At 41.7% G+C, this 23803-nt stretch overlaps 1 protein-coding gene across 5 annotated transcripts in view; it reads left to right on the forward strand.

The window, feature by feature from the left end:
- PRKAG2 (protein kinase AMP-activated non-catalytic subunit gamma 2) overlaps positions 1 to 23803 on the forward strand; it is a 214164-nt gene that overhangs the window by 158851 nt on the left and 31510 nt on the right. For 4 of the 5 annotated variants that reach the window (XM_027686925.1, XM_027686928.1, XM_027686927.1 and 1 more), the window contains one exon: positions 6903 to 6984. In XM_027686925.1, the coding sequence (XP_027542726.1) occupies positions 6903 to 6984 (82 nt within the window). Of the gene's footprint in view, positions 1 to 6600; positions 6661 to 6902; positions 6985 to 23803 lie in introns of those variants that run through there. The other variant, XM_027686930.1, reaches the window with a different exon arrangement.

The raw sequence follows: 23803 nt of genomic DNA on the forward strand, positions 1-23803 counted from the left end.
AGAGCTTCTACAGCCCCAGCATATGGTTTTAGAAACAAGTTTAGAATAGACACAGTTGTTCCCTCACTTTCATACCTGCTGCAGGACAGTTGAGTCCCTAATTCACTGAGGGCCTCACAGATAAGGGACAGAGCACCCAGCTGACATTGGGGAACACACAATGCCAATACAGAGTGTGTTGTCACTGCCAGGTGTTGTTATGGGACTTGGTTACTGTGTTCTCAACAAATTGTAATGTCTGAGCTGTAACCACCTTCATTTACACTTGCTACTCACTGACACGATTAGAGCATTTAATATTTCAAAAGCCTTTTAAGACTAAGGCAGTTTTTATTGCGTTCCTTCCGGGTACAGGAAGAAAAAACTTCAGCCAAAAAAAAATAAAAAATAAAAAAAATCCAGCATTTTGTATGAGGCATCCCCTTCCTTACTGGTTGGTTTGGTGCTGGAACAGAGGTTCCTTAGAATAGATGGTAGAAACTACAACTCCTGCTCAGTTGCTCTGATCGCTCTGAGCTTTTGGAGGTAAGGAGGACTCTGTATCAGACCAGGCCTAGAGCTCTGCTCTGGGGCTGACCATGTTCTCGAAGCACCCAGCAGACTCAGGGACTGCCACCCCTTGCAGCCTTTTCACCTCGCCGGTGGCATTTTTAAATCCTGAAGGGATCCAAGATGGGATCCTGACCTCAGCCTCCCTCATTCCAGTGTTCTCAGCTGTTGTAAACCACTGGTATCAGTTACCACACTCTAGCAAAAACAAATAGGAGTTTAATTTACAGATTAAGCAGCAGATGAAACCTTTTTTTTTTTTTTCTGATAACTTGTCTTTATCTACTTCAAAAATCAGACTACATTAAGCCAAAATTAAGCAGGAAGTGTTTTAAATTAATTTTGCACAAACAAATTGCAACAGGATAAACATATCTATGACATACATTTGGAAAAATTATAAGTTGTTCTTTGACAGCTCATCAGGAGAAGAGTTGTGAACTACTTCAGTTGTATATAACTGTAATTGTAGTGAGGAGCACCAGCAAATGGTGGGAAAATTACCATTTGTAGTTTACTCTTGCATTCAAAATGGCTTTGCCCTGATTTGCATTTAGATGGGAATTCCTTCTGTTGCTCTTCAATCCATTAGCTTTTATAAGGTAAGTAGCTTTTTTTTTTCCCTCTGAAGTACTGGGAAGGGCATTCAGTTTTACTGCTGAGCCGTGAGCTGTGCAGGTGGCACCTCAGCATATCCATATTAAGCCATCAGGAAAGAAAAAGCCTTGAATTTACCTGGAAATGCCTATTTCTAAATAAAGCACAGGTAACATTTTTGTTGCAATGCTTGAATAAGTCTGTTCAACACAGACTTGTGACTTGCAGCAGCATTTCTTTTTTTAGGTTGCTCTTTCTATTCCTACCCAGTCACCAAAGGCTAATATGTAATCTTTATTATTACTCAAACAATATTTGCTTTAGAATTTTTCTAATGCAGAATTAAGGCTACTTGTTTGTGGGGAGGGAGGAAAAGCAAATTTACATTTGTATTAGACTGTTGGTAAACTGGCTGTTGTACAAAAGATGCATATAAAGAATTCTCATTGAATTATCATTTTTCTAAAGGTTGGACAAAAATAGAAACAAAAGAAAATAAGTCTGGAAGGGACATTAAAAATTCATTTCCCCCCACAGGACAATCAACTATATGGAAATAATAACCAACAAATTTTTTGGTTTAACCTGTTGCTATAAACCTCCTGTGATGGAGATTTTACTGTTTTTTCAGCAAAACATGCTGGTGCTTCACTGTTGGTACAGTCAGAAAGTTCTCCCAAAGTCCAACCTAAGAATTCCTTGCTAAAGGTTAAGTAGATAACTTCTCATCCCATAACCAGTGGACCCAGAAGACAGTTAATCACTTTCCTTCTTGCAAAAACACATTATACTTGGAGACTGTTACGGTATTTTTCTTCAGTCTTCTGTTCCATGATTTTTTTTCTTCCTTTCTAGATGAAGAAACTGCAAAGTTTTCAAGACCTTCTTTACAGGTTTTCTGAACTCTGAGATCATTGTCATTCCTCTTTTTGCACTCTTTTGGTTCATTCTTGAGTTTAATGCCTAAAACTGAATGCAGTATCCCAGCTGGCATCTAACCAGGGTATATATAGAACAGATTCTCCATGTCTTACCTATAACACATTTGTAGACAGTGTGATTTTCTTGTTTTATTTTCAAGAAACTGACACTGTAGTCTGACTTTTAGTTTTACTCTCAGGTCTTTTTCTTGCATGACTGCTGCAAGTCCCATTTTATTTTTGCATTTGATTATTGTGTAACATGTTCTATTTACCCGTATCAAAGTGCATCCTGTTTTTCAAAGCACTGCAGCAATTCCCAAGATTATTTGAAGTTCTAAAGCTGTCCCTATAAAAGCAGCTTCTCTTGCCATTGAGTCATTTTGAGTCATTTGAAAATGTGGTCGGGTTATTCATTACTTCTTCGTCCAGTCATCAGTGGAAACACTGAATGATATTGGACAGAACACAGAACCTCTGTGGAACTCTCTCTTAAACTCTTCCAGTCAGATAAAGAAGCCTTGCTACCTTCCTGGTGAATATTGTTGTGACCTTTAGCAGTCGTTCCTGGCTTGCTCGTGTGCCTGTCATGCAAGAAAGTGCCAAAAGTCCATTAATTTTTGCTGCATCTGCTCACCACAGGACTTCCAGCCTCTTACTAAGGAGACTGACAGTGGCTTGGCATTGGTTATACATGTTGGATGTTAGAGATGATCCTTCTTTCCTCTATCTGCTTGAAATGGGTGTGATTGTTCTCTTACACATCTTGGAATCAAACTTGCACCAAGGGGTGTAAAGTCTCTTGCCCCCACCTTCCCTCACAGGTAGCTGTGCTGTGAACCCAAGCAGGTGGAAGCACAGTGCTCTGGTCAGTCCAGAATCATTTTATATCCAAAATAGTTGTCTAAAATGGGCCGTATGAAAAATATTTGTTTCTCCACTGGCTGCAGAAGCAGCAGCCCAGGGTAACTTGTTCAACATGAAAAGCTGCAGAGTAGCTGTGAGTCAAAGCGTTTTGATACAGGTGATCTGATGGCTGCCAGGGATGGATCCCTACCCTAGTGGATGCATTCCTGCTAATTCAGGGAGGCAAGACGGCAGGAAGCTATGTAAAAACAATCTTCTGCTGATGTTAGTTGCTGTTCACATCCCTGAACTGTTCCTATCATTTAAATTTATCATGATCTTATGAAAACAATGGGATTCCTTCAATAGGACATAGGACTAAAAGGACTCCTAGATTACAAGAAAAAGGAAACATAGATTATCAGATAGGTTTTAACATATTCATTATAAGTGAATATATAACTTACAGGACTGATTTTACTTCTACAGAGTATTAGTCACTCCTCACTCCCTTTGCACTAGGAAGCTAAAGAAAACAGCCAGAGACAAAGTAAGCAGTCACCTATTAAAATTTATGTTCTAGCCTCTAGAAGTCCTAAAACTCCTTTTGTTTACTTTCACCTTTTATGACTTTTGCTATTGTATCAACTGTGAGTGGTTTTACTTTGGCTCTACAAAGATTGCTGCCACTGCTGTATTAAGGTTGTGTTGGTCCATGTTTTTTGGCATAAATAATGCCCTTGTGAAAACATGGAAAAGTAGAAATGTATTCAGGCAGCTTTTGTTTTGCACGTATTTCTCTTCTAAACTTTTGTCTGTAGACTTTATTTTGCCTGGCAGTATTTAGCATGCAAAGTATGTTCTGTCTTGTTGCAGTGGGTATCTCAAACAGTTGAAACTGGTTACCTGATAGCAAATTTTTAAAGCATAATTTGGTCAAATCCCTTGGTTATAGTTAAGAGAAACTTCCTGTGGCAGTAGAACAAACAGTCACCAAAAAACCCCACGTATTGAAATGTTACAATATATAATATCATCCTGGTGGAAATTATAGGTCCTTTGAAAGACAGATTTTTTTTCCATATCTTTAGCCAGTAATCGTTCTGTAAAATGACAGGCAGAGTTTGTACAGAGGTATTACTGTTAAAAATATCTTCCAATTTGTCTAATCCTGTTCACAATGGACAGGATGGTGTTTTGACTGTGATTTAAGCTGATTTAAGAGTAGGTTGTTTCCAGAAGGTGTGGTCCCACTGTCACTCCTGCCCTGGGCACTCTATGTCCCAGTGCTGATACAACTGCACAGTGACCTGGATCAGGAACTGATCTGGATAAAACCCAATCTTTTCTTATTAGTCCCTTTGGTTTTCAGCTGCACCAGTTTCCTGTTCTGACTCACTGTGTTGCCTACAAGCCAAAAGGAGCCAGAATGCAAAGCGAGGAGCAAAAGGAACGCCATGATCAGCAGCTTGTTCCAAAATTGGTTTAAACAAATGGTGAGCCTGCAGGCAGATTGAAGGATGGGGTTTCAGCCTTTAGTTCTCCATTTCCTTTCGTTTTTGGTTTTTTGGGGGTTTTTTTGTTTTTTTTTGAGCAGTGTGGATGGTACAACATAGCTATAGAGTTTCCATTACAAATCTCTGTTATATATTAAACTACTGCCCTTTTATTATTTTGAGACTCTCATAGTACTCTTGGTCTGGGTGTAGATTCTGCCACTATAAAACCCTGATCTTGCAGTGGGCTCTGAGGTTCACAGTGCAGTGCAGCATGAAATGGGCTTATCTGACTTCTTACAAACATCTCGTGTTCTGTAGCAGGTGAAATGCAACGCACACCTTCCAAGACTCAGTGTCACTTCCAGCTACAAACAACCTCGGAGCTGTATTTCCTCATGGCTAGTGCTTACTAGATAATTATGGGGAGTAAATAAAGACAAAGAAACAAAATCATGGCAGCTATTTCCAGTCCATCATGTCGCCTTTTCTTCTCTTCTGTTGATTAGGAAAAGACGTTCAAAAATCTTATCACTATCGAGATACACGATAAGGAAGATAAATTATTTAGAGCTTTTAAAGCTAGCTCCCAGAGACAACTAAAAGCTTCCAAAGCATTTTAAATAGTAGGCTGAAAATATAATAAGTTAATATGAGCTGTTTTGGTATCTTGTGTGACTTGTCAGGTAGAGCATTTACTAAAGTCTTAGAAGTCTTTTAAAAATACACCTAGGAAGGAAATATTGCAGGATTTTCTTTTCAAAGGATCTTTACAGTAAAGAACTGGGTATTGTTAACTTTCCCATATATCCTTAAAAGTTTCCCTAGAAATAGGCGGTTTGGGAAAACAAAGCTGTCACCGGCACTTAGTTTCCTTGCTTGAAACTTCACTGGACTTGAGAAATGAGGCAGATTTCTGTTTTCCCATAATTTTTGGCTCTCTCCTCCCATCGTAGCTTTAATTCTAATGATCTTTCATACTTTCCTACATTATTTGCACATTACTGTGCTATCCTAGATCTTATCACCCTTCCCTCCTTGAAGGACTTGCTGATCTTTTGAAGCTTGAGCTTCCCCTTGGGACCAATAGATTTCATATGTTCCTTAATGACCCCTTTGGCTCCTCTGGAGCACCATCCATGTGTGTCTGCCCACAGGATCTGTTGCCATTGCCAAAGAAATAATCTGTTTTCCCCTTCTACAGCATCCGTGTATAAACTGCACTGGTCCTGCTGAGCTCCCTAAGCTGTCAGCGGGGATCTATTCATTGGAGTTAAGGAAGCCCAGCTAAAGCTTGACCACACCTCCATGTCTAAATAAATGAAAATGGCGAATCTATTGCGAATATTTCCTTATTTCCATCGATTCTGCTGTAGCCTGGCTTACAGGGTGCAGTAAATCCCGTCCTTGGTAGACTGAAGCCTCCCGTGGTGCAAACTCCGTCCTACAGACAGACACTGGTGCCAGGGCGGCTTTGGGCGCCGCTTACACGGGAGACGCCGACATTCGCGATAATCTTGAATTGTAACTTAATCTGGAAATTTTTTAAAATGGAAACGAGCGCGCCTGTGCCCGGACCGGGTACCCCGGGATGGTGGGTACCTCAAGGATAGGGGATACCTCGGGATAGGGGGTACAGCGGGACGACGGGTACCCCAGGATAGGGACATACCTCTGGATAGGGGGCACCTGGGATGGTGGATACCCCGGGATAAAGGGCACGCTGGGATAAAGGGCACCCCGGGATGGCGGCCCGGCGCACTGCGGGAGCTCCCGTCACACACGGGGGAAACCCCTTCCACACCCCCATGTCCCCCCCGCGGGCAGTGGAACCGTCCGCTTCCCCGCCGCTGCCTCGCAGGTGAACGCGCGGGACCGTACCAACCGCGGCTGGCGGGGGGAGAGCAGGGCTTCCCCGGCTCCGCCTCCCCTCGCCCCGCTCTAGCCCAGGGCAGCCCGGCGAACAGCCGAGCCTGAAGAACGGGCAGCGAGCGGCGGCCGCGCCGGCAGAGCTCTCAGGGCACTAAACCTGGCCCTGCTACCCCTCCCTTTCCCGCGGGGAAGTGGTATCTCCCATCCCCTCCCGCCGCCGACCAACGGGCTCGACTGCAGCAAAACGGGACGTACCAAGCGCTCCGCCGGGGGGAGGGGGGGGCGCGGCGCGGCGAGGCGTGGCGGGAAGCGCCGTCCTGCGAAACGGGAGCCCGGGGAGCCGCTCCCGCCGAGCGGGGAGGAGGCGGCGCCCGCAGGAGGCACGGCCGGGGCGGCCCGGGGGGAGCCACACCGGGGGTTGATGGGCTGGGGGAGGGCGAGCCCCGGGTCCTCCCCCCCCCGGGTTCCTCCCCCCGCGCCGGGTGCGAGCGGCAGCGTGTGCGGAGGCCGAGGGGCAGCCGCCGCCGTCCCGCCTTCCCTCCCCTCCCCGCCCGGTGCCGCCGCGGGGCCGGTGAGTCCGCGCCTGGATGCTCATCCCCTTCTCCTCTCTTCCCTCCCGCAGGCGGCGGCAGCGGCTCCGGCTCCCTCGCAGCTCCCGGCCGCCTCCGAAGGGATGCTGGAGAAACTAGAGCTCGAAGATGAAGGTAAAAATCCGGGCAAGCGGGGAGGGAAGGGGGGGGCGCGGGCGACAGGCCGGGGACACCCCCGCGCCCGGCGGGGTCTGGGCAGCGGGAAGGGAGCGGGGGATCCCCTCGGCGGGATCGGGGATGCACCGTGCCCGGGCCGTGCCCTTCCCGGCCCCGCATCCACCCGATCCCGCTGCGGAGCTTTTGTCCCGGCGCCGCCGCCGGGCTGTGCCCGCTGCCCTTCCCGGCGCCTGGATCCGCAGTTCCACCAGCCAGGGGTCCCTGCTCCGGGGAGACCAGCCTTCCTCCTCCTCCTCCCCTGGAAACGCTCGTTCTCCTCGAATACATCCGCGATACCAAATATAGGCTTTGGGAGCAGTGATGGAAAGCTCTTTCGGCTAAAGCTTCTTCTCCTTATGGCAGCGCGTACATCTGTTCGGAGCGGCAGCTGTAAACTCGATTTTCCTTATGTGGCCGCTCTCTCGGGTTGTTCTTCGCTGCAGCTCTGACAGAGCGTGCTCTGATCCATAGGGAAACTCCTGCAAGTTCTTCCCCTCTTGCAAGCACTAAAACGTGCTGTGGACGTGGGTTTGGGTTTTTGTTGTTTTGTGGTGTTTTGGGTTTTTTTTCTTTTTTTTTTCCTCGAACTTGCACAAAGCACCCTCTTTACCTCTGAAAGATCCGTGTTGAATGTCTTGAGCTTTCATTTTCAGAAAGGATTAGCTCGGTGGATGCAAATGTGGACGAACGGCTAATCTCCGTGCTCGGCGTCGTGGAGTGGCTGAGACTTCATGGGATGTGTTTTTTTTTCTGTAGTTGGTAGCTGCTATTGTGAGATGTAGGACAAATATTTAAGGAAAACTTTGAAAATAGCAGGCTGAGTCATTCTGTGAGGAGAAATATCTGAAGCCGGTATGCTAATAAGGCAGCTTCTTGGTTACGAGCATGCTGCCTGCAGTTGTGGGACTGGTCTGGAAAAGTAACACCTTTTATTTTAATCTTTCTGTGTGTGAGGAAAGGAAGCTCTTAACAATCGCATTCTTTGAGCTTTTTTTTTTTTTTTAGCAGACCAGACAGAGTTTGAATTGCAATGAAATGCTTGTGCCTTTGTGCAACTTGAACATGCTTAAGTATGAATATTTGGTGCAGTGGATCTGTTGCTAGCTTGTAGGTTTTTTTCCCTCACACTGTTTAACTTTTTAGTCAGTCGTTCATGTTATGCTTATGGAGAGTTAGAAAGCTACCAATTTACATATTTATTTTTACATGAGGCTTGCTATTGCAAGGTACAAGTTCCCAAAACCTGCTGAATCACTAATAGTTAAGCCATTTTAGAAGTTACTTTAAACATCTTACAAATTTAGATGTCTGAAAAGGATGTCTAGCCTAAAACAAAACAAAGTAACAAACCTTCAGTTTTGAAACACCTTTGCACTTTTAACGGTGTAGCATGGTATGATTTGGAGACACTTGATTAGGATGAAGATCTGTGTGTCTTCTAAAACCCTGCAGTAAAATAATACAAATTCTTCAGAAACTTTGGTAGGTTTTGGTTTGTGTTTTTTTTCTTGATTTTCAAGCTTCTATTTCACTTTGTCTCCCAATTTATTTAGCTTTAAAGCTGAGGCTTTGTCTGTGGGTGCTCACACTGGATGGGTGAGAGCAGTTCAGGGTTCTGTCAAAAGATAATGTATAATAGCAAACCTTTGGCCAGTTTAAAGTAGTATGTGGGTTTTGAAAGGAAGCAATCACCTTATTACCCTTTCAGACTTAATGGAAACCTAGTTTTATGCCTAATTTTAAAACCAAGTGGAAAGGAAGTAAAGTGCCGTGTTCAGAACCTAAAGTGTAAGTGAAATTAAGAGCATTGAGAGTCAGACCAAAACTTACTGCTCAGAATTCCTCTGTCTGAAGAGGCCCAGAGGAGCAGAATCACAGGAAACCGAGATGCAGGTGGAAATGCGGCAGCTTAGTTGCAGTACCTGTTTTATGACCTAAATTTTTGCACTGGTTGCTGTCGTTGTGTTTGTGCTAATATTGGGGGTGGGGGAGTAAAGTGACATCTGGTGGTGTTCACTTTGTTGTTGGGTGGCAAGTGGTGAGTGCTCAGAAGTCAAGAAATCTTGGTAAGGTTTCATTAAGTGGCTGTAGCCAAACAGTAGCTGATGATCTTTTGTCAAACTTAAAGTCTCTCTACTGTGAGAGTTAAATGGGAAATTTGAAACTCATTTTGACTTTCCTGACTGCCTCTACTTTGGAGTATTTGCAAGCTTTCCATTTCTGTATCCATCAACAGTTGCTAACTATCTTGTGTATCAAATTATGCTGCAGTTTTGTTGAAACAGGGAGCTTAATAAAAGGAGCTGAAAAATGAGGCTCAACGTGTGCACTGAATGCCATCCAGTGTGTGAAATGGATTTTTTTTTTCACTCTCCTCAAAGGTTACTCAAATGAGAATGTGAAAGCACAGAAGGCGTTCATTTAATTTGGATTCTAATTAAGAGAGTGGAATTGAAAAAATGATACTAGAAAGATTTGTGGTCTAAGTAGTACTGTAATGAAATATGCAGAGTTTGGCCTGGTGATGTGATTTCTAAATAAAATGGTGCTGTAAGCTGAAGGGCAATTTTATTTTCCATTATATACAAAGAATGCACATAAACTATTCTGTGTGTAATTAGCATGGACAGTGTTAGGTAGGATGCTGTTGTTGCAGAAAGAAGTGCTGGTCATCTTTTTTGTTTAAAACATCTTTAGTTCATATATCTACCTGGACTCTCTAGGATCAGTGTAACTTATTGGTCAGTCACTAGTCTGTCTAGGACTGGCTTAACAGTACTGCTGTGGTGATGTGCAAGGCTAAATCTTGGTGAGATAATGTTAAACATCACCAATGCACTACAGCTGAAATAGGGCAGGCTGTAGGCTCATTTTCTGCACATATGGAGTCCACAGAAGGACTGGATAGGCCAGGAATATTTGTTTTCCTTAGGACTCCCTAAAGGACCTTTTTCCAAGCAGCAATCAGAGCAGAAAAGTAAAAACTCACAGGTGTCCAGAGTCCCTTTTTAACTGAAGGATGCTCAGCTTAAAAATAAACAGAAAACTTAGAGTAAAATATTCTAAACTTGTCCTGCTCAGTGTTCCTTGGATGGGAACGACCTACTTGTCGTTCAAGTCGTGTCAGAAAGTGTGAAAGCTACTTGTTGATGGGTGTGGAGTTTCTCATTGTAGCCTGAAATATGGTGCTGAGAGACCTCTCATGAACCTAATAAAAGATCAGAAACTGGTTATCTTTGTACATGTTGTGGGTTTCCTTGTCCAGCTTTGGTGTGTGTGCAGTCATGTTTCTATATTAAGGTTGTTCCTGCTTCTGATCAATGTCAGGAGTGGTTCTGGGTTTTCTTTAATGGCTGATATGGTGAGCTTGGAAAAGAACAAGGAGAAATTATTCTGAAGATCTAACATGAAAGAGGGCTTTAGTTAACAATTTACGCCTAGAAGCTTTAATGTGTTAAGCTGGGGTTCATGAGTGGTTGTGTTCCATCAGCTACCTGTGCTGTGAGAGGAGAAACCAGATTATAGTAGCAAATGAGTAGCAAACACATCCCTGCCAGTTGTATTGATTGCATTGGTGTAGTTTTAGCATATTATTTTGGAAACTAGTTTTGTTGCAATGTTGTTTGTCATCCATGTTAAACTCTTCCTTTTGCTCACTGTGGGTAATAAATAGTATCTGCTGAAAGCAGAATTAACTGCTTTTCTGTAGCATCTGCCTATCTCTTTTTGGGGTGTTTTCTGCAGACAGAGTGGAGTTAATTGCAGGGCTGTGCTGTATCTGTGCTCAATTCCTAGACTAGAAAAAGAGAGTTCTGCAAAGTGTGTGCAGCAATTGTAGCATCAGCATCATGGGGCTGATGTGCTCACTCCTGAATGCTCTGCTTCTCTGGATTGTTGCACAAAGCAGCATTTAGACATTTGATAAACAGTTTGCATTAGAGTGGAATCTCTCCTAGTAATGCTCTGGCCTTCATCTCACTCTTCCTGTATCATCCATCTCTTCTGTTCCGTGCTCGTTTCTGGCTGTCTCCTGAAATAGACTTTCACCAGCAAAATTACTTTCAGTAATTGTATCTACTCTTAACTAATGTTGTGTCTGGGGTCATCCCTTCCCTACTCTGCAGGACTTTTTTACTATTTCTTATTAAAAGTAATTTCTTCTTGAGTTCTTCTGTCTACCATCCTCCTGCTGTCTACTGAATATCTGAATCAAGGTATGAAAACAGATGTCACTTTTGGGCCAAAAATAGTTAAAAGAAGCTTGTAATAAAAGTGCATGTTAGAGTGCAGGCTGGATTTAGTTTCATTCTTAAGACTGAGGGATCAAGTGCTGGGGTTAGGAGGCAGTAAAGTTAAGCCATTCTTTTACAACTGTAATTCATTTCTAGTAAACATTCATTTTGGGATTGTTAAAGCTGATGCTCCCTGGCACATAGAAATGGCATTTTGCCCACAAGATGTGCTTTGAGATACCAGGGGACATGGTGACAGCGATAGGGGATGTTCTACATGAACTTTTCCACAGCTGATTAGAATCCTGAGTGAACATGGCAACAAAACGTTACAGAGATGATAATGATAATTGGAATTAATAGATTTCATATGGCCTTAGAGTTCGAAATTGTTTTCTCTTCCGTCTTTAGAGTTGCTTTGTGATGTGATATGAGGCATATTAGCAGATTCTAATAAATTCTCATTTCTAGTGCTTTTTGTCCTGTCTGTCTGACCTGAAGAGAACACTTGCTTCTGAAACTCTGGACAATCACTTGTTCCACCAGATTTACTCAGCTTATATTTTCCCGTCATTTTGCAACAAAGAACGTCAACAGGACAACGGGTTTTCCTGTGATGTGCTTTCCAGAGTTGTTAAAGAATATCATATCTGGAGTACTCAAATGTTCAGCTTTATTAGTTTATGCAAGAAGTCATGATCAAGTGCCCACTGTCCTAGGGAAGCTTGTCCTTTCTCTGCCAGGGTGCTGTATAGTAACATCATAGATGAGGGTTTTTTTCCTCTGGGAAACTTCCGTCTTCAAAATTTAAAGATGAAAATTATGTATTGAATGATAGTTAATTAAAAGGATAAAACTTTATTAAGCAGTGCAAGAGAAGCTACTGTAAGTTTTGTTGTCCTTGATGAAGACTGTTTCTACAATCACACACAAGTCTTTATCTTGTGCAAGTATTGCATGTGGATCATGTCAGCCCAGAGCTCAGTGTCTCCAAACAGTCCAAACTATTTTTCTATTCCTACATGAGATACAACTGTCTTATTCTTAACATGGTATTTAGTCTTACAGTGAGGGAAGTTCTACTCTGTCTTGACTTGGAAATAACCATTTTAGCAGCAAAAACTTTGAGTTTTCCTTAGCAAACAAAACTTTTCGAGCCTCACTAGTCTGGGAAGTGATGTTTTAGTAGAGCAAAAGATACACAGGACATGCTCCAAAACTCCTTGCTTCCTGTCATGGAGGATGCAGGAGCTTCTTGATGAAAATGCTTTCATGAAATTTTAATGTGGTCAAAACATGTATTTTCCCTAACTTGTTTTTGGAAACAGTGAAACCATTCTGACTGAGACTTCCTAGAAAATGCTTACTATAGCAGGGGTTCCATGTAATGGCTTTGGCAAAGCTGCAAGGAACTGAAAACAGTTTTGCGAGAAGTGTTGGGGCTGATTGTGTCCAGGTAGTGTTGCATTTGTATGATTTGCAAACGTGATTTTTCTCATTGAAAGGCATTGTTGGCCTGCAGCTATCCATGAGGAATATTGGGACAACCTGGTGTTCTTCTGCCCTCAAGTGACACTACTACTTCAGGAGTGTGCATATATGTTGGTCACTGCTGGCCAAGTAGTAATTTAAATCACCTTCACCAGCCATTCTTGCTAGTGCTGTCGCTTCCATCTGCATCAGGTGAGGGACAACTCTGCTGATAACTTCCCTGCAGAACTTCCACGATCCAGAAGCTGTTTGGTTTGATAGTGGCCTGTCATGGTTGGTGAACAACTGCTTGATGTGAGGTTGAAGGCTTTGGCTGACATCATCTCCATTTCCTGATTTAGAGGTATTGAGTTTACAGTGTCATATGGGTGAGGAAAGATAGACCTGGAAGGTGTGACAATATCAGTGTTGCCTTGTAGGTGATTACAAGATGCTGTTACTTGTCTGTAACTGCTTTGCTGAGTGGTCCAGGATGGAGTAGGGTGACTACAGAGTCTTTTCCCTAAGAAACTACTTAGGGGGTGGCCTCCAATGTTCTATCCAATGGACATCTCCAATGCCCTGCATGTATGGGCAGGATGGTAGAGATGAAGCAGTATAACTGTCCTGGTGGTTTGATACCCTCTGCTGTTAAATTTGGCTGTCGTGATCAAGTCAGTGTTCTTAGAAAGCGCAGTGCCTTGGGGCATGGCTGGGTGCTAAAGGGAGGTGACTTGGGTTACACTGTAAGGCCACTGTGACAGGAATGACAGCAGAACATTTGCATCAGTTGGCTCAATCTAACTGTTGCTAAACAATCCTAAGAAATGTTGCAGCTTATTAATCATCTGCAACAGATGTGACTGCCCTGTGAGATAGGCCTTTATGTGTAATGTGTTTTTGATAACTTGAGGGTGGATGATCACAGGATTTGGAGCCTGAAGTCATGTCACTGACATCAGCACAGCTTTTTGGTAGGAGCACTTAAACTGTCTGCAGTTACTTTGTTGATTTGAATATTTTTGACTTCCAGAAGGTACAACTGTTCTAGCATTGGATGGGCTTGGGGGGAAGTAGATTAAGTCTGAAACATCCTAAGAAATTTGGCATTTCCAACATAAGTAGAGGAGCTGATGGCATTGTTTTTCATAAGTTATTGCATCTTGAAGCAAAATGTTCCTCTATAGTGAGACTGTTTGCCTTTGGATGCATGTTGTGGTGTGGCTCTTCCACGAGCAAAGAAGTCTGACAAAAGGAAAATCTGGCAGTTCAGGGGAAAATCCTTCTGTGGAAGAGGTGCACTAATGGCTGGGATTAACACAAAGCCAAAGCAGTTTAATACAAGCATAACTTTGTTAGAGCAAAGTTGAACTTGACTTGTAGGCATCCAGCTTGGCACCTAGATGGATCTTTGGAAAGCTTAAATAACCCTGTCCTTCTAAGAGGGAACCACATCTAAGAGGTTTTTGAATGTGATGTAGATACCTTCAAGGTAGCTGTCTATATAAATACTATTTGAATAAATCTAACTTGGTTCTAGGTTCTTTCCTCCTCTGCTGAATTTTATATGGATTTTGCTGTTTTATGTGAACCAGTTGGGTGAATTTGCCAATTTTGACTGTGACAGAAGTTAAATTTTGTCTGAAAGCAGTTTTCATGTGCTGTGGACCAGTGATTGTATTTGTGATTTGATTTTGCTTTTGTCCTTTTTTTAGGGTGTTTTTTAAGGAGTTTGTTGGTGGATTTTTTGACAATATTATTTTGTTTTTCTCTGTGTATTGTGGTGGAGTATTTAGTTCTGACACTGGGCATTTTAAGAAACAGAATCAAAAAGGCTTTTTTTCCTACCATTCCCTTACACTGTGGTAGTCTTTTCTGCTGCTTGGTTTGAATTTCTACTGATGTAAAGACAGAGAGGAAGAAGATGTCTGAGGTGCTGGAGAAGGGAGCAAACTGAGATGGGCATAGAAAAAGGCCATTCATGAGGAAACCTTAAGGCTTTGCTCATTTACCTCAGTAAAAGGAAAGCTAAGAAGGGGTGTGATATGTATGTATGAAAACTTCCTGTAAGGGATAGGAAGTGGGTAAACACCAAGGAGGAAAATTAACTGAAGGAACATCACTGGCACAAGAATAAATGTGTATAAACTCTTCCTGTATAAGCTTTGTAGCAGTATTCTAACTTCCAGCATAGTTGCTGCAGGAGTGAGTTGTAGGATAGACTTCAGTGCTTTGAATCCCTTCAGGGTGGAGCGGGATCACTCAGTTAAAGGGCTTGTGTGGTTGCCTTTGACAGGAGTCTCTGAATGCCACAGTGCAAAAGGTGAATGCTTTGCTCTACACCAGTGGCTTGTATCTCTCCTGGCACAATCTTGCTTGAATTCCCCAGTAATTTTGAGTCAGTTCATTAAAACCCCCAAAAAACTGCAGCAGTACTCTGTATGGACATCATATGAGTTCAGAGGAAAGCCAGCTTTGGGTAGAGTTGCAGGTTATCTGTGATACAGAGAACCTCTAAACTAGGTTCCAGAAAACTGTGTCCAAATATGTTGCATTGAATGTGTGTTGGATCTCACCTGCTTAAGCCAGGAAGCTGTTAGTTCCTTTTCTGTGTAGCTTCAAGCTACGCCTGCTGTTAGGTAAATCTCTTAAGTGGTGTATTGAAACAGAACACTTCATAGTCTATTAAAGTGTGCATACAGATTCATAAATTCTAATAAGAAATACCAATAACAGCTGTTTAGAAAGTGGGAAGGAGAAGAAATGTGCAAGGGAGAAATGAAAATGTAAATACTGAATTATTAAAGGCTTCAAGTTAGGATGTTGGAAGTAGTTATTCAGGATTTGAGACCAACAATTTATTACACTTCACAAAACTGTTTCTCCAGCAAACATAGTCCAAAGTCCTTAAGACTTAAGCCTAAAAAATTATTTCTTACTTAAAGCATTATATAAATAGTACTTTGAGTCTAGTTTTCAGTGGAAGATTGCCTAAAGATTAGATACTTGCCCTGTTCAGTAAGGGTATGGCTGTGGTTTATGTAGATGCCCTGTGCTCATTTTGAAAATGCTTGTCTTGTGATTAATGCTTTGGTTAAGTTTCATGTTTAGGTTTGATCTTAAACTAATTCCTGAAAGACTTAAATGACTATTTCTTTTCTACAGCGTGTGCAAACTGTGTATGTGGCAGGACTTGTTTTAAAGATACAGCAGAAATTCAAATTGTTTACCACTCTTCCAGTAGAGGTTTCTAAGGATTATTCTCTCAGTAATCACATCCCTTGAACTTCCCTTGAATTCAACTCTGCACTGAGTGGTTACTGATGTTAATATTCAGAGGTTTAATATCATTTTAATTTCTTGGGTTCCATGGCTGCATCTCACAATCCTGAAGAGCAGGCCCACATTCCAGACAGGCGGCATCTTAATTTAGATCTTTCTTTGGGATGCTTAGGGAACAGTCATAGTGCCTGTTGTCAAGGGAAGATCTTGGATATGTTTTAGAAAATTCTTCAGGTCAACTCTTCTTTATTGTGGTGAGAATCTTAGAAACATTGTTAGGTTGCAGGCTGAAGTTGCTACCTTTATTCACAAAACCACGGTGATGTAGTTTTTCTCAAAGTACAAATCTATGACTGAAGGTTGGTTTAATTGATAGGGAGCTGTTTTAAAAGTATTCAGTTGGACTTCTGATACTGTTTACGAGTTAGTTCCTAAACAAGGCAGCCCTTGCTTGTAAACAAATAAGTTTCTCTGCCTGCCTGGACAAGAAACTTCTGAGTTACTATGATTAGCTCTGGAATGTGAAGTTTCTTAAGCTACTCTTCACTTTATTTTTGTCTCAAATCTCACAATAATTATTTGCTTATCCACTCTGACAGTGGAGAGCTGCAGTAAAATAGAAGTGTTAACTCCTCAGCCCATTTACTTACTAATGCCAATGATGAGAAACAAAATGCACTGCAGGATTTTGAAGTGTGCTATGAATATAGGGAAGGTTACAACACAATCTGGATCTTTCATTGTTTCAAAGAGCTGTTTTTATAAGTTTTCTCTTGCAACTCTTAGCTACTAGTGAAGTTTGAAGAAATGTGGGTATTTAATCCTCAAAACCAGAAGAATGGATCTTTTGAAGTATTGTCTGGAACTAATAACCTTTTTTGTTCTTCACTAAAGCAGGATGTGCTTTTGTAGACACTTGCCTCGTTCCATGTTTAGGACCTCTAAGGAAGGAGGTTGTACAATGTCCTAAGGTTGCTTTGTTCTGTCTAACCAGCTTCTGGAATGTGTTAATAGCTCTCTAACAGCTGTGGTGGTTTGTTTGCCTATTATTTTGTTTAAGCAAACTGTCTTTTCTTCTCTACTTCTGCTATAGCAAATCAAGTTGATAATGGAATACTTCTTTCTCAGTACTGGCAATATTTAGTCACTCCCATAATTTGCACTCTTCCAATTGGGTGTTTCTTTCAGATTTTGGTACTTCCTGAAAAATTGCATAAACTCCAAACCACTTATAAATTCAGTTTGAAGATACTGCGAAGTTTAAAGTCCTGCAACCATTTCTAACTCTTGCTGCAAAGTCTTTGAAGATCACTAAGGACAATGTTGAATAAAATGAAGCCCCTAAGACTCTCTTGCAATATGAACTATCAAACTACTGGTAAAACACTTCCAGAGTGACCTGTGGAAACAGTAAAGTCCTGCAGTGTGAACTTGCCTGCCATTCTGCACTGCCTGATTTGCATAAGATAGACCTTGCAAATGTTCCAACTTGGAAAAGACTTTGAACTGGGGTTCATGTCTTTTTAAAAACACACAGTTGTCATCCAGTCTTGCAAACCCACTGAAAAAAAAGACGTATTGGTTTTGCTGCAGCTGGGATTGCTTGTTAGGCAGTTTCTGTGTGGTGATTCTACTCTGTCTTTTCCACATGTGGTAGTATCCATGCTTGCTTTGGAATCAGTGACTCAGGCATAGTGTGATTTTTTATTATTATTATTTTTACTTTGTGTCTGCCATCTTTTTTTCATCCAGTTGATCATTTTTTTTCTGAGTAAAAACTGATTAGACTGAACTGTTCTTGACACAGCCTTGGATTTCTTCTTTGCTTTTGATGTGCTGCCTTTGTAGGTGCTTACAAATACACTGGTTTTAATAACTGGCTTCAATACACACCTGAGAATTCTGACTGGTTTTGAATTTGTTTGGCTTTCCCTAGACTGGTACTATATCTTCTCCTTCATGAACCTGTAGTGTTCAGGAATGGTGGCTTTTAACAGAAGTCACTCCTGTTTACAAGCACAATAACCTGCTGTCTCTGCATGAAGCAACTCCTTGTGACAGGGGGAGAAAACATCTCAATTACCCTAATGATCTAAAGTGACTGAACAGTTAATGTACCTATTCTCCCCTCTTATTTTGTGTGCCTCTAGACCCTGTTCCTGTTTGTAGGATGAGGTGCAGTGAGCAAGGTAGAGCTCACTTACTCTGATGTTGGCCCTGTGTGCTCACACTTTTTTTTTAAGGCCCTTTTCTTTGGCCACATCATGTATTCATGCTGCAATATGTAATTGAATTAATCCTGTATCACTGAAGAAGCTTCTGATACTCATCTCTAGATACACTTCCTATCACTTATTTGTATCAGAGTTTCTTACATCCATAAACTTGCTGTGATCTTTCTTTATCTGCCAGCTCATGCATTCCTTTAGATCGGGGTGGGAAATGTTCAATGTGCAACATCCATATCGCATAGCCTGTGGCTGCATGAATAATGCTGCTGTGTAACTTTAATGTGTGGTCTGCCAGGATGTTTTAAAGCTCTTTGCAACTTCACAGAAAGAAAAATAAAGTCGTGTCTCTGTCACTGCATCCTCTCTTCCTGTTCCTTGCATTTGAAATCCTTCCAGGCTGTGATGGAGTAGTCAACTCCTATCACTGTCATCATATTATTTCCCATATATTGGACTGTTTTTCCCACATAAGATTGGAAATAATCCTTTGCTAGTCTTGGTTTCCATCTCTGCAGCAAAGTTTTGTCGAGCACATTTTAAAACTATTGGGGTTGTCCTGTGCAGCACCAGGCATTGGACTTTGATCCTTGTGGGTCCCTTCCAACTCAGGATATGCCAGGGTTCTGTGATTTTTATCTCCTGCCACTTGGAGCAGGTATCCTTGTAACCTTCTCTTCCTGCTTTTTCTGTCTTTTTTTTTTTACCACTCGGTCTTACCCTATGACTGATTACATGGGTGGTTGTTTTGATGGTGTTTTGTTGGGTTTTTTTTCTCTGAGAAAAGTTTCCTCATGAATAAACAGAAATCAAATGGTACAGTACAACATCACTTCTTTTTTTCTGTGCTTGCCCTTCTTAAACTATGTTAGTATTCCTCTCCTACCAAGTCTGACATTGATTCAGCTTCTGCTGTCTGGTTTCTTGTCCACTGTTTTCAGTGTTCTTGGCTCTTTAGCAGACAGCTCAGCAGACTGAACAGTCATGCCCTCCTACTGCATTATTCTGGGACAAAATTGCAGTCTTTTGTTCTCTCCCAGTCCCTCAGTTCCCATGCTTTTCACAGGATATACCATGTACATTTTAATTTGTGTATCATTCAAACCTACCCAAAACCCTACCAAATTAGATATTTCTCTTATGGGAGGTAGGTTGAAGTAAAGCTGTTGCTCGTCATCACAACAACGTGCTGTACACAGCAAGTACTGGATTCCTCTCAGAATCTGTTCCTGTCTGTCCCTTTGCTGAGGAATCTCTGATGAAGTCCTACCTGAACATTTGATTCCAAGAACATTGTTCTTGAAACCCTCCTTCATTCAGGTGACTCTATTTCCCTTAAAAGTCATGTTTCAGGACCTGTTGGTGAGGAATAGTTGGTGGTTCTTGCTCAGTAGTGTCACTGTTGCTCTGGGAGGGGATTAACTGTATCCACTGGGGATGTTTTTTTTCAGACCTGTTAGAAGTGATGTGTTAATGACTTGCAGTAGAAGTCCTAACATCTCCTGCATTGTGAAAGCTGTGGGAGAGGTTATCCAGGATATTAAGGAACTCCTTCAGTAAGTTCAGACCGGGAGTGATCAGACACTTTATAGCCAGTTTTGGTGGCAGCTTTCAGATAAAATGACAGGCAGAAGAACAATTTACCAGGTTAATGGCGTCTTTTACCTGTTGTATTCTCTGCCAAAAGTTATCTATAACAGGAGGGGGAGAGGGTAACTTGTGCTGGCTTATTGAAGTGATTGCTCACCCTTTGGCATAGCTGAACTGGGATAATGGCTGGCTGCCACTCCAGGGATGGTGCCCTTGGTCTGTATAGCTTTTAGTGTAAGGAAGGGGCAGGAATAATCTGCTTGCCACATGGCTGGATATGGGAGCTGAATAGCCCTAAAACTGACAGTATGAGGAAGCTGATAATTTGTGACAAATTCAGCTTTTCCAGCCAACTTGTGGAACAGTTCTGTATAAATTCGGAAGCAGTGGGAGGGAGGGAGTGGATTGACCCAGCCAGTGCAAAGGGATCAGTGCCTGCTGCTTGTGCTGCTGTGGAGCCACATCTTTAGACTTGGCCTTGGAAAAGGTGATGCTGTTCTGTGTTTGCTGACAAAGGAATGTTGGCTTGGGATGGGAAAAATTTATTTTTTAATTTGCAGCTTAAGCCAGATGTGCATGAACAACTCTCCAATTTCTGTTTTCACTGTGATATGTCCTTGCCTAAGTTGCTTTTATTTCTATGTTAAGAAAAGACTTAATTATTTTACTTGATTAAGTGATATGAGAGAATAGTATAGAGGTATATATAACACCTTTTAGTATAGTCTATCAGTATAATTATGCCAATAAACTTCACTAAATGTATTGCTGTTGGATCAGTTCTATAATAAAAAATCTTTGGTCTCTAATATTTTAATTCTCTGGCACCTGAAATATAATATTGAACATATTACATGACTTTTAAAATAGAAATGTGACTTGGAGTAACCTGAAATGCAGATATGTGTATGTGCAGTAACAGAAAATAAAATTGTTTTTTCCAGTAACTAGTTTATTTTACTACAAGTGAGAATATCACAAAAATACATGTCTACTCCCTCATTTCCTTTTATCCACCATCAGACCTGGCCCAGGGGAGATGGTTATGTTAATAGTATTCAAGGTGAAGAGGGGTGCTGGGTGCTGGGAGTGTTTAGCTCATCTCCTGCTCCTGTAAGGAAACTCTAAGCTTTTAAAGTTGCAGTTTCCATACTGATTCTGATTGAAAATCAGGGTGAGTGGTGGAATTACTGTGTATATATGTGTTTTCTGTCCTCCTCTAGGTTGTTCAGCAGGCTGGGCAGTTACCTGACTGTATTTTTATGTACCGTTATCCATTGATTTTTGTCCCTGCTTTTTCAAGGGCTTTTAAAACTCAGCAGTTAATTTTATAGTATGCTTAGGAAAGTCAGTTATACAAAGAGTTGTTTAGGTTGGTACAAAGGGTCTGTGTTCTTCAAATGATTGAGGATTACCAGAGGTCCCAGCTCTCAATCTAACCATGAGAGCAGGGGTGCTATGGAGAGCTGCAGCAGCTTGATTGTGGTCTGCAGTGGAATTAACACTTTAAAGCAGATGAAAACAGTCTCTGTGGAACCCTGTGTCTTCCTTTCAAACACTCCTGGAAATAAAGACTAAACTTGAAATGTGACTGGATACCGGGAGCATAATATAGCTATAATATAAAATATAATAGGAAAGGTCATGATTTGGTGTTGTTGAAATCAGGAAGCACGTGTGGCCCAGGATCCTGTTGTTGGGCCAGCTCAGTAAGAAAGAATACAGCACAGAAAGGCAGCCTGTGGTTTGCAGTAGACACTTCTGAGGAACTTTCTCTAGGTTTTTATGTTGCAGTATTTGGAAGCTTTTCCATAAGTGTTGGCCATATGGTATTATGTTCCTGTTCTCCATCTGCAGGCACTTCTTTTTTTTTCTCTCTTCTTTTTTCTTCTTTTGAAGGCCTTGAGATTCTAAAGGGGAAAGCTACAATAGAAAAGCACCCTGCATGGTGGCAAAGGTATGAGTGGAACTGAAGGCATCTATTCAGTAGATCTCTGAGGAAATGGCTTCAGTAATGCTGCAGAAGCTTCCCTGCCATTTATGAGTATTCAGATGGTAGTTCTACTGTAGAGCTCTCTAAATAGACAATTATACTTTGTACTGAGTCCTACTGCAGTCTGAGTCAATATTGCTGAATAATTCATCTGTTAAAAAAAAAAAGCTGTGATGCTTTTGTAAATAATATTTACTGATTGAAATGAAAAATTAAAGCATGTCTTTTAATGAAGTGTGGGAGAAAGGAAGAGAGTAAAAATCATTTGATCTTTAGTGAATAAGGTTGAGGAGCAGAAATACAAATAGATTGATATTCTGATCTTTAGAGGAACTCTTGCAGTAGGAACAAATAAAATGCTGATGTAGAGAATTTATTCTGTTAAAGCCTGTATGACAAGGTGCTCAACTTCAGATGTTAAAAAGTCTTGTAACCTTTCAGGTGACTTCTGTTTGTGCTCTGTTAAAATTGCAGAGAACAGCAACTGGGGATTTGGATATTTTTGTCTTCACCTGTGACTTGGGGAGAGGGAGAATGTTTACTTGCAAAATAACTTTCAGATGAATCTTCAAGAAATAACCTTTCGTGAGCGAGCACCCCCATGGAAATACACATTCAACTACTTATCAGTGGATTCTTCTCCTCCTCGATCCTGCTGTAGATTGAGATGCCTCCTGCTGGGGATCTGCTCTGTGAGCCAGCTGACCTCCAGATCATGAGCTGTAGAAAGCTGAGGTTGGGCTGGAGGCAGTTCTGTGTTTGTGTCTCCTGCGTGTTGGGCAACTGATCTTGTCTGCAGATCAGAGGTGACGTGCAGAGACTGAGGGAGGTTTTGAGTCGAGCTAGAAGGCATCTGTCCTTGTCCATCCAAAGGGAGTGCTGCTTTGCAGGTACTGGATGAGACTGCAGAAGCTTAATAGTAGCCAGGAAGGATGAGCATTATCAGAAAAATAGATAAGACTGGAACTATAAAATAAATAGATAATAAAGTAGAAACATCCTCCTGGAGATGGTGGTGCTCAGGTTTGGTTATTTATATTTGCAGGACAGTGGTGGCTGGATACAATCAAAAGCAGTAACTTTGTCCTCTGGAAGGGGAGAGAAACTGTACAGAAGATTATACCCTCACTGTGATTATACCCTTATTATCCAGTCGTGCTGTGCAGGAAAGATGGGTGTGAGTGCATCCCTGGGATGTGCTGAGCCTTCTGTTTGGGAGGCCTTTTCTGTGCTGAGCAGCTGTTGTTATACATGATGCACACACAGCACCCGTACAAAGAATTAGGCTGCAGCAGCTGTTTAGTAATCCCAGGCATCTGAAGGTGCTGGAAGTTCTTAAATATCCTTTCCAAGAGACACTTGGTGGACTTGTGTAGGACTTGAGAGTTAAATCAGTGCTGCTTATCTTTTGCATGTTTAGTTAGTAACTAATAAAGTGGTGCATTATACTTATTTATAGTGTAAGGATCTTCTGTAGAAATAAACCTCAGTTCCAGCTGGACAATTGGATTCTTGTTCAGATCCTGCTAGAGTTAGCAGTGCTCACAGATGGTTATCTCATGCTTCTGAATTTTTTAACTTTAACTTTCCAGTTACAGTTAAAGGGAAACAGTTGCTTTGTGGTATCTCCTCAGAGTTGGAGGACACCATAGGGTGAGATAGCACTTCACTAATCCGTGAATGCGGAGTGGATGAGGATTGTTGAGGTCCAGCTGAAGTTGTGTTTGGAGAGTTGGAGTGTTTGGTAAGTGAGAGGAGGGTTTATAGGCCCACCTTCACTGTGCTGGTCAGTACGGAGTTCCCAACTGTGGCTGCCACTGACAGCATTAATTTAAATTATTAAATTATTCTGCCCTTGTTATTGTGATACATTACATTTGCAAAATTAAAGGTAAGTTGGCAAGACTCTACTGAGCCATGATATACTCTGCTAAGAGGGTAATTTTTTTTCAACTCAAAATAATTGGCTGTTTTGTAGTTTA

The sequence above is a fragment of the Neopelma chrysocephalum genome, unplaced genomic scaffold, assembly GCF_003984885.1.
Source record: "Neopelma chrysocephalum unplaced genomic scaffold, ASM398488v2 Primary Assembly neopelma1_72, whole genome shotgun sequence".
Taxonomy (NCBI): domain Eukaryota; kingdom Metazoa; phylum Chordata; class Aves; order Passeriformes; family Pipridae; genus Neopelma; species Neopelma chrysocephalum.